The sequence below is a fragment of the Nicotiana attenuata genome, unplaced genomic scaffold (genome assembly GCF_001879085.1).
Source record: "Nicotiana attenuata strain UT unplaced genomic scaffold, NIATTr2, whole genome shotgun sequence".
NCBI classification, from domain to species: Eukaryota; Viridiplantae; Streptophyta; class Magnoliopsida; order Solanales; family Solanaceae; genus Nicotiana; species Nicotiana attenuata.
Genome location: NW_017673476.1, coordinates 29,572 through 41,213, shown reverse-complemented (window position 1 = coordinate 41,213; position 11,642 = coordinate 29,572). Strand labels below are relative to the sequence as shown.

At 41.6% G+C, this 11,642-nt stretch overlaps 1 protein-coding gene across 1 annotated transcript; it reads left to right on the top strand.

Annotated features, from left to right (window-relative positions):
- The first annotated feature begins 9,613 nt into the window (after positions 1–9,613).
- Positions 9,614–11,386, top strand: LOC109216473. Its single transcript, XM_019380633.1, has 2 exons — positions 9,614–10,725; positions 10,864–11,386. The coding sequence occupies exons 1-2, from the start codon at positions 9,614–9,616 to the stop codon at positions 11,384–11,386; spliced, it is 1,635 nt and encodes a 544-aa protein (XP_019236178.1).
- Positions 11,387–11,642: the final 256 nt, after the last annotated feature.

Genomic DNA, 11,642 nt, shown 5'->3' with positions numbered 1-11,642 from the left:
AATTTTCCTCAAACTCCCAAATTTCTACCAATTTTCATGCTAAAATCCATACATAATCAATGTATTTAACTCAAGATAGGTGGGGATAGCTTACCTTGTTATTGATGATGAAAACTCCCACTTGAAGCTCTCCAAAAATCGTCCAAACAAGAGTGAATGGAAGAAAATGGGCCAAACCCCCGATTTAAAGAACCTCACTGCCTCCAGTATTTCTGCACCTGCGGTCACTTGACCGCTTCTGCGGTTCCGCAGGTACGACCCGATTATCGCTCCTGCGGATTCTCACCAGGCTGCCCTTTCTGCTTCTACGCCTCACCTACCGCAGGTGCGGTCCCGCTTCTGCGGCTATATGACCGCATCTGCGGTCTCTTCACTTCTAGCCCAACACCGCATCTACTTCCCTCATGGCCGGTTATGCGGCTCCACACCTGCGGCCAAAACCTCGCAGGTGCGGTTACATCAGATATCAGCTGCCTCAATTCTTCTTCATATTCCAAAATTGATCCGTAACCATCCGGAATCCATCCGAGGCCCCCGGGACCCCATCCAATCGCTCCAACTAGTCCCATAACATAACACGGACCTACTCGAGGCCTCAAATCACATCAAAGAACGCTAAAATCACCAAATCACACTCCATTTCAAACTTGATGAACTTTAGAACTTCAAACTTCTTCATTCGATGCCGAAACCTATCAAATCACCTCTGATTGACATAAAATTTTGCACACAAGTCATATTCAACATTAAGGACCTACTCCAACTTTCGTAATCGGTATCCGGGACCCCGATATGAAAAAGTCCACTTTCGGTCAAACTTCTCAAAAACCTTCAAATTTCTAGCTTTTGCCAAGTGACTCCGAAATGACCTACGGACCTCTAAATCCACTTTCGATCGTGCTCCCAATACCAGAATCACCATACAGAGCTATTCCCAGACTCAGAATCCCAAACAGACATCGATAACACTGAAATGCACTTCAACCCAAACTTATGAAATTCTTCCAAAATGCTAACTTACACAATAGGCACTGAAACGCTCTCGGGTCATCCAAAACCCGATCCGAACATACGCCCAAGTCCAAAAACATCATACGAACCTGTTGGAACCTTCAAATCCTGATTCCAAGGTCGTTTACTCAAAAATCCAATCTTAGTCAATTTATCCAACTTAAAGCTTTCAAAATAAGAATTTTGTTTCCAAATCAATTCCAAACTTTCCGAAATTCAATTACGACCACGCGTACAAGTCATAATACCTGAAGTGAAGCTGCCCATGGCCTCAAACTGCCGAACGACGCACTGGAGCTCAAAACGACCAGTCTGGTAGTTACATTCTCTCCCACTGAAACATACGTTTGTCCTCGAACGTGCTAAGAACTGCGCTGGAGTTGTCTGAAATTATGCTAAACACCATGTCCACCTACCCGTGCTACCCCAACTCAGTTGAGCACATTAGCTCGAACAAATCTGAAGATATCCTCTTTTGTTTAGGCAAATGAGCCTTAGAGCCCAGTTTCAACATCCGAAATTCTCTGCCAGGCCTACTTCCAACCTACGAACACCGTACCAATCACCACACGCTGCACCAATACACGACTACATACCTTTGCTGAATCCACACTATGCGCTGCATAATTCACATAACCATAATAGCAGTCTCTGATAACAATAGCCAAAATTCCACGAATCTGATGCTCCCAACGCACCTCATGACATATATAAGTCTTGACCCAACTTACACTACTGCCACGACATAAGAGATGTGTAGAAATTCATAACCAACTGCCGACTCGATAACCCGTAGAGTCTATACTCCTGACAAGAATCATTACCTCATTCTGAACCAAATAATGGTATTAGCTCTTTAAAATACTTCATATAATCCAATCGCACTAATCCTAGATCCAACCCAGTACGAGCTGCTCAGGCAATAAGCCATCCCATACATGACCAAAAGTCTCATATGATGCCACAACGTGCCAATAAGCTACAAACTCGAACGTGATACATAAGAAAAACGAACCCTGGAAGGGACTACTCAACCCACGCAACTAATATAAACCTTCCTCAGAAAATGGGAAGCAAAACACACAAAAATTAGAATATAATGGACTGAACTCAACATCACACTGTTGCGGCGTGCAACCCGATTCGAACAACATACGACTCACATAAGGAGATACACACTGAGCTAAATTGCTCACTATTACTAAATACCGAATATTGGTTGCAAGCACGCTAAGTGCATAATACCATCCCTGGGGAGACATATAGCGCCCTAAGCTACAAAACTCAAGCACACTTGAGGTGCGATATATGATCTGAATCTGAAGAGCCATCCCGCTCACATAACACCATCGCAACGCGAAACTTCAACACATAAGAAATTTATCAAGCTGTTTCTCGACCCATACGGCAAAATATAACATTACATGAAATAGCTGACGATGTAATAGCATCCAACGTCCGAATACTCCTTCATAAGGAGCTCTATGCTGAAATGAACACATCCGGCCCGATATAGACCCCACCTTCATATTAGATCTATCCAAAGACCTCAAGTCGATTCTGATCGCATCGTACTAGGCAAGTAACCTTTCAAGGGTCCATGAGTACCCCTTTTTCCTATAACTCACAAGAACAACCATCATAACCGGAGTAAACCTCCACAGTCCACAACCCAATAAACCGAGTGCCCTTCATGCATAAATCCTCAAATTAGCGATATTACCACAATCTTCATACTTGGTTTAAATTTCCAATCAATTAAGTGACTACATATCATATTTATACAATCTCCCCGTGAGACACGCTCCCACGACCTTCCGCACCAGATAACAAGTTTGTACATCTATACTACCAACCGCACTAACGCTGTAAAGCAAATCGAGAATCCATAACCAGATTGCAAAGCCTCTTTCACAAAACACCGATCTCCGGTGATGCTAAAAACAATCCCAGCTTACCCTAAACATTCAAATTCCTTCCCTGCTCATCCGAGCTCATGACACCCTTGCCAACACCGAACCACAACCTCGGTTCCTCATTTTCAATTTCCATACCACTCACTGCACCTAACATGCCATATGCGACAATATAAGGATTTCACCATAACTCCTGAACTACTATTATGCTAAACACTTCATTACATAGAAGCTTCTTACTTAACTCATTCTAAGAGAATCATAGCAACACGCGAGTAACTTCTCAAAACCGTAGAACATTCAATTCCTCAAGTAGTGGTCTAAACCACCATAACCCTTCCAGGATCCGCCTACACATGACAGGCCATAATACTTGAATACCTCCAAATATAATCAATTACGGTGGCCGTCGAGCCTCGCACGTATCGCCACCACTATGCCAATTGAACCATGGCTAACCAATCTAATTTCTTCTAATTCATCCTTAACTTGCTTTAGAGATAATGATAGCTCCATTCCTTACATCACCAACCTAAATCCACGCTCACCTTGAGTGACTCCATTCCATGAGACCACATTGTCTCCAAACCCACGAACCGTTTCATACCCTCCTTGCACACATATCCGCATCTTCAACTGATACACCCATTATGATAATTCCTCTACGAATCCAAAGTCTTTTTCTCCTTTTTTCCCAATGCTACACTGCAAGTCGAAAACATCATAGAACATTCCGAGCCTCTTATCATAATCTGCTACAAAAGCTCGATTCCTAACCTTATTGCTAGATTGATCCCTTAGGCACCACATTTTTAATACTTTGAATTCACTAGGACCATTGTTGAGAGTCACCCACTCTGGCTTGGTCCCGAATATAATCAACTCCGAGGCTCCGCTGGCAGATGAACACCCACTCAATGAAGCACCCGACTGAATCGCTTCCCAAAGCCTGATCATGAGTCAATAAGGTCAACTATAGCACGCCTTTATCAATTCCTTTTCTCAAATTACCACTTATGTTCTTTTTCCTTATCCGAAATAACTTATCAATATGCCGATAACCGGAAACCTCACAAGAAGATAACCATAAAACCCAATCGTAGGCGGTGGGACTCTCCCACTTAGCTTGAAGCCACCATTACACAACTCCGGAACCCATCAAAATTCTTTCTTCATCATTGACGTGATCTTGCACCATCAACTCGCCAATTCCTTTAAATCCTTCTATTTGACCTTTCATGAACACTCTGAATCACTGACCTCATTCACCTGTTGATACCCAATTTTTCCCAAAAATATTTCAAATTGCATATATGTCTTCAAAATGATGCATTGATTAGCAATTGATATTTTTACAATTTTCCAATATTTTTATTAATTTATCCAGCATCTTATTTCCAATAAATAATTACAAAATGGTATAACAAATGATTTCTAAAGCATTTCTTGATTTAATTTATTATTTACGGTCCTATTTAAACCAAATTATTTCATAATTAGCCAAATTGGCATCGTTTGACTACTATTGCAATAACTTTGCAATTATAGCCCAAGCATATGATTTTATACTATTTTTGACCGGAAATTAATCATTTGTATTTTAAAATACTAAGTAATCATTTTTAACTATTTTCTATGCATGAAATTCATTTTGTACAATTACCAGCTATTTTTGTAAATTATTTTATTTAATTTAATTGGGTATTTAAAAAGTAGCCAATTTTATTTCAATTCTAGCCTAATTGAATCAAACCCCAACCCAATTAAAACAACCCAAACCCCAGGCCCAATCCATCAAAATTACCCGACCCAATCCCTGGTCCAATCTGGACCGTTGATCAATTCTAATCAACGGTCCAGATCCCCCTTTCCATAATTAACCTAATAGTCTACCCCCCCCCCTTCTCTCATCACTCTCTGCCGTCACACCCTCTCATTCTTTTTCAAGTTCTCTCTACTAAACCATGGCTCCTACTCGCCGGCCGTTGGCTCGCCGGTATTAATGGTGGTTCCACCACCACCCGTAGACTCCATAGCTCCCATGCCGGATTATTGTTACCCTAAGGTCCTCAAGGGACCAACGGCTATTCAACTCACACCCATGGCATGTTCTTGCCATTCTCAAGCCACTTTGGCCCGTCTGAGTAAGACCTTTCTATTTCTCCGACTAGATCCATGGCTTCTAAGTCGGAATCTCTTTATCTCTGGGTCATCTCTCTCTGAAACCCTAATTTATCTCTTGACTTCTTAGATCTGTAACAGATCTAAGAGTATTCTGAGTTACTTTGCTGTTTTCCATGATAATCTCTCCGATTTTTCAAAAAATGCCTCTTCGTCTTCAAAACTAGGGTTTCTTAACCCCTTTTCAAAATGACTTTACCTCTGATTTTCAGTATTATTCTATAATATTTACTATGTTTAAATGGTTTATTTAAGTTTTTCCTTTTATCTGATTCATTATGTTAAGAACTCTAATTCTTTTTCTAATCCTGGGTTCTGAGAACTGTCCTTGCTTATTTGTTCGTTTAATTTGTTCGCATATCTGTTATTCATGAATATGTTCTATGTTTCTATGATTTTACCTTATTATGCTCATTAGGGTTTCTGATTTTGCTTCTTCCGCCTATATTATGTTTATTCTGTTTATTAACAGAAATTTGTGGTAATTTCCTCTAATCAGTACTATTTCTAGTTGAATCCCTAATTTTCTGTGATCGATACCCTTTACTGATTTCCCATGGTAATATTCTTTACTGATTTCCAACCTTCAGTTTACTTCTTGCCTTATTACATGGCTGACTATACTGTTAATTGATTCTTATACTATTTCCTTAATTAGAACCTTATGAACCTAGCCCTAATTGTTTACTCTGTGCCTACTATGTTTCAATTATTTCCTTATCTGTTATGCTCCGGTTACACATTGATTTCTTTCCTTATTTTGCTACCTGTTCTTACCTTCTGAATTGATTTCCTTAATTAAGGGAGTACTTGTACTGATTTTATACTAACTGATACCTAGTTCCATAATTACTGCATGGCTTTGTTTCTTACCTTATTATTCTACCTAGTTTCAAACTATATATACATATGGTCTCTCATTAACAAAAGGGGGAACACATTTGGTTCAAAAACTCTCTTGCACTCAAAAAGCTTTCTGCTTTCTTTCTTTGTTACTTGCTACTATTCTGAATTAGCCGGCTGCAAGCCAAGGCTAATAATTGTGCTCTCCTATTCTTCACTTTGTGTTTACCATCTCTTTACTGGTATGTTCTAATTTCAATTCAAGTCCCAAAACCAATATGTTTCTTTTACTGCTTCAGTTTATCATGTTTCTAATTTGTTTCTATCTATGGTTCTGTTGTTCAACATGTAATTGACATGTTTACATTATTGCTTCGTCTAGCGTGCTAGTCTAACCCTCTTAGGGCATTTCAGAACATGTTCTACTTCCTGGTAGTCTGTTTCAATGTGACTCTACCCTGTTTTGAATGCTTGACTACTTGTTATCCAGTTTTGATATGCACTTACTTTGCAAACTGATCTGTCATTTTAAATGTCTGATTCTACGATTGGTTCTGAAATTCATACTGTGTTGGTACCACTAGCTATCCCCTAATCCCATAAACCCCCACAAGAACTGCTATGCTCCTATATACTATGTGCTCTATGTGTCCCCAAATCCCATTGCCCCTGTTTGTGGTGGCTGAACCTGCCTTGGTACTATGTTCCTTGGTTATGTATGAACCTGTTTTGGGTGTTGTGTTTGGACTGTTGCTTATTAGTCTACTCTTTTTCAAAACTGTCCTATTAAATAATTCCCTCTGTTGTTTTGACAAAACTATTTCAAACAAGTCTCTTCTCAAACTATTTTCCTGCTTAAATCTTTTCAAAACTATGTCAAGCACTCTCACATCTACTCTTAGGTTATAAGTTCTGCCCCTCTAATGTGTGACTGCTTAGGGATCCCTATGAGATCCCTCTGAACTCTGATACATTAGTGCTGGCCCTTCCACACTACACTCACTCAACTATGATTATGAAATCTGGGTGTGAGCACTGCCCGGGATCCCTTGAGGTCCTTAGGGAACTCTGACACAACCGGATTATGTGAAAGTCTGTGAGGCAATCTGGCATTGGAAATTCTGGAAATCTGGGCCTACTTTCAGGCTCCCTATAGTGTAACTTCTTATTTTCCTTATCTACTATTGTAATTCGTTCGATATTGGCCTGTAATAATTTGTTGTAAACAGATACTGGGGATGGATAATGAAAATAGCAGGGTAGCTATGCATGTTATAGACAACAAAGGGGTAGAAACCATGCTTTAGGCTTACGTTTCCTATATGCACAATATAATCCATGTTTAGGACCAATACATTCCAAGCATGTCATGCATTAGATATCATGTTCTTAGGTTTACTGTTTCAGCATCTCATTTGACATTATTTTTATCACTTAAAAATCCTGCTTTAGGCTAAATAACAGCATTAACATAAAACTGTTGCTCCTGCACATCTTGAAATCATGCTGTAACTTTCTGGGCATTTTGAAATCATGCTTTAGGAATTCTGCATATCCTGAAATCATTCTGCATTTTATATGTGCATGTTAGATACCCTGTTTTAGGATCCCGTTCATACTCGCTCAGTCACACCTAGTTTAAACTACTGGTTATCAAAGATCTAAAAACAATGTCACATTTATCATGTTTAAGTAAAACTGGTCATAATCCCTGTATCTTTGCAACACTTAGAACAACATGCTTTGGGTAAAATAACTTCTAAACTGTTTTAATAATTCTGATAATTGTTGTGCATTATCCTACGCCTAGGCAAGCCTTAGGTAATCAACCTCTATAAAACTGGAAACTGTTCTTTGTGTTTACTGTTTAATGGTTACAGGCTTAAAATCAGTAGGCAAACTGATTAGGGCCCTGCTTCTTAGCTCATAAAATAAAACTGCATACCTTCTGTGTCTTGATATTCACTTAGACATCATGTCTTAGGATCCTGTTTAATAATACTGCCCTTGTTTGTGTTTGACTCGTGCTGTTTACATGCATTATCTGTGGAGGTAAACCCGAGCCTTTAATTGCTTCTTTGCTACCTTTATTTGCTAAAGTCCTATTTGTTCTTGCCTGTCGCTATTTTCTCCTTTTAAACCTTAGGGGTCCATCTAGAAGTGCCTATAGGTAGAGGTCCTAATTTCCTCCAGGACCATTAAGAAGGGACATGTAACAACCCGCATAGAGATTGTTAAACAACACGCTTAAATAACTGCTATGGGGTGGGAAATGGTAGACATGGATATGATGACTACACGTTAATGTCACGTGTAGCCCCTCATTGAGGAGTGTTTACCGGGCATTGCGTGGGGTGATCCTGTAGGCTAACCAACCTAGGACCCCTCCTTCCCAAAATTTCCCTTTGTCTAAAACTTCACTCTTTTTTTTATATGTACACAACTTGTTCAAAGCCTTTGTCTTATTATTTGAGTCATACAATGTCCAACATTCTTTATTTGCAATGATGTGTTTCAACTACTTATTTGTTAAGGGACTAATTCATAAGTATAAGTTCGGCCGGGACCCACCGTTGTGGACCGAGAGGGGTGCCTAACACCTTCCCCTCAAGGTTATTTCGAGCCCTTACCCTAAATCTCTGGTAATGTAAACTAGTCTAAGAGTTAATCGCTCTAGGTGCCCTAACGTACCATAATCTGTTAGGTGGCGACTCTTCAAATACCCAAATCCAAAAGGAAACGAGTCGATTCTCCCATAGAATGTCGAAACTCGAACTTTCTCCGCAAGGAGGGAAAAAAGGGGGGCGCGACAGCCACAGCCAGGCATAAACTGCTGAGTTTCTTGGATACCTACTCGGGATACAACCAAATAATCATGGAGGAGGAGGACCAGGAAAAAACCACATTCATCACCCATCAGGGGACGTACTGCTACAGAGTGATGCCGTTCGGGTTAAAAAATGCAGGGTAACATACCAGAGGCTGGTGACCAAAATGTTCAAAGATCAACTCGGCAAGACCATAGAAGTATATATAGACGACATATTGGTCAAGTCAAAGAGAAAGGAAGACCATATTGTCCACCTGAGGGAAGCCTTCGATATACTCAGAAGGTACGACATGAAATTAAACCCCAAAAAATGTGCTTTCGGCGTGACATATGGAAAATTACTCGGCTTCTTGGTATCATAACGAGGCATCGAGGTCAATCCCGACCAAATCAAGGCCATAGGAGGAATCCCAGAAAATTTAACCAGCAAAAAGCAAGTGCAAAAGCTGACCGGGCGGATAGCCGCCCTGTCAAGATTCATCTCGCGGTCCTCTGATTTTTTTGGCGTACTGAAAAATGATAACGGACTCCAATGGAATTTTGAGTGTGTCAACGCCTTAAAAGAACTATAGGCCTACCTGTCTTCGCCACCGTTGCTCGCTAAGGCAGAACCCGAAGAGCGCCTCCTCGTCTACCTGGCTGTGTCCGACGTCGCAGTAAGTGTTGTCCTGGTACAAGAAAATAAAGGTACGCAATCTCCGATCTATTACATTAGCAAGACTTTGGTCGACGCTAAAACGAGGTACCCTACCTCGAGATGTTAGCTTTGGCCCTAGTCGTAGCTTCACGGAAGCTCAGACCTTATTTCTAGTGCCACCCCATCTCGGTGGTCATGACTTTTCCTTTAAGGAGTATCTTGCACAAACCCGAATTGTCGGGCAGATTGGCCAAGTGGGCCATAGAGCTGAGCGAGCACGATATAACCTATCAGCCGCGAACAGCGATAAAGTTGCAAGTTCTTGCCGACTTCCTCAGCGACTTCACTGCAAAGATAGTGTCCGAAGCCGAAAGGGGAACCGCCATTACTTCCACCAAAGTACACGACCAATGGGCTTTGTACACCGATGGCGCTTCTAATGCATCAGGATTTGGACCGGGACTCGTGCTCGAGGTCCCAACAGGCGAAATGGTTTTCCAATCCGTACAATGCCCTAATATGACTAACAACGAGTACGAGTATGAGACCGTGATTGCAGGGTTAAAATTAGCATTCAAACGAGCACAGCGAGTCATCCTTCAATGCGACTCGCAACTCGTCATCAATCAGGTCATAGGGAATTTCCAGATTAAGGAGCAACAATTACAGAAATATCAGGCCAAAATTTGCAAACTATTACCCGAGTTCGACAAATGCCAGCTCGATCAAATACCCCGAGCGCAGAACATCAAAGCGGACGGCCTCGCCAAATTGGCAGCGGCCACCAAAAGCATAACCGGAGAGGGGGACGTGGTCACTCTCCTCCATTCATCACTAGACCAAATCGAGGTACGATCTATAAACCTAACTTGGTACTGGCGCAATCGTATCATCTCATATTTGCAGGACGGAGTGCTCCCACCCGACAAAAAAGATGCCAAGAAGCTTCGAATGCAGGCGGCCAGGTACAGTGTCGTCAATAACGACTTGTACAAAAGAACATTTGGTGGTCCCCTAGCAAAGTGCTTAGGACCAAATCAAACACGGCGCGTCCCTGAAGACGTACACGAGGGCCACTACGGAGCTAATACTAGCAACCGAGCTCTCGTCAGATGCCTCATACAAGCAGGCTACTATTGGCCCACGCTGAAAAAGGAAGCCGCCAACTTCGTCAAAAGGTGTGAGCAATGCCAAAGATATGCCCCCATGATTCACCAAGAGGGTGAAACACCTTCATTCAGTCAGCTCGCCCTGGCCTTTCATCAAATGGGGAATGGACATCGTCGGACCCCTACTAGCGGGACAAGGTAATGTACGATTTCTTTTAGTTTTAACTGACTATTTCCCCAAGTGGATAGAATCAGGTGTATTCGCCCAAATACGCAAGCAAGAAGTAATCACGTTCATATGGAGAAACATCATATGCCGCTTCGGCATCCCCAAAGAAATCAGCTGCGACAAGGCCCCTGGTTCATTGGAAAAAAGACCGCCGAGTTCTTCGAAAAATGGCACATCAACAGCGTATTCTCCACACCATATCTTCCCGCAAGCAACGGTCAGGTGGTATCCTCCAACAAAACAATATTGAATATCATGAAAAAGAAACTCGAAAACGCCAATGGACTGTGGTCAGAAGTGCTGTCAGAAGTGTTATTGGCATATTGCACCATGCCAAAGACGAGCACTTGGGAAACGCCACACTCACTAGTCTATGGGACTGATGCAATAATACCAGTTGAGGTCGGGGAACGAAGCCTAAGATACTCAAATGATAGCGGGCCAAGAAAAAACGAGAACAGAAGGCAAGACCTCGATGAAGTCGAAGAGATAAGAGACATGGCCTACATAAGAATGATAGCTCAAAAACAACAGGCAGAGCAGTACTACAACCAAAAAGCCAAAATCAGGCCACTCAAAATCGGGGACTATGTACTCAAAGCCAAAACACAGGCAAACAAAGACCCATGAGAAGGCAAACTAGGAACCAATTGGGACGACCAATACAAAATCACGGCGGCAGAAAGCAAAGGGTCATTCCAGCTGGAAACAATGGAAGGAAAATTACTACCAAACGATTTGAACATCGCCCACCTCAAATACTTCAACTTCTAAGGATAGACGTCTCCTGGGTCGTACTCTTTTTTCCCTTACCCGAGTTTTGTCCCGATTGGGTTTTCTCGGGGAGGTTTTTAATGAGGTGACGAAGAGAGCGTCTCGAATTTAA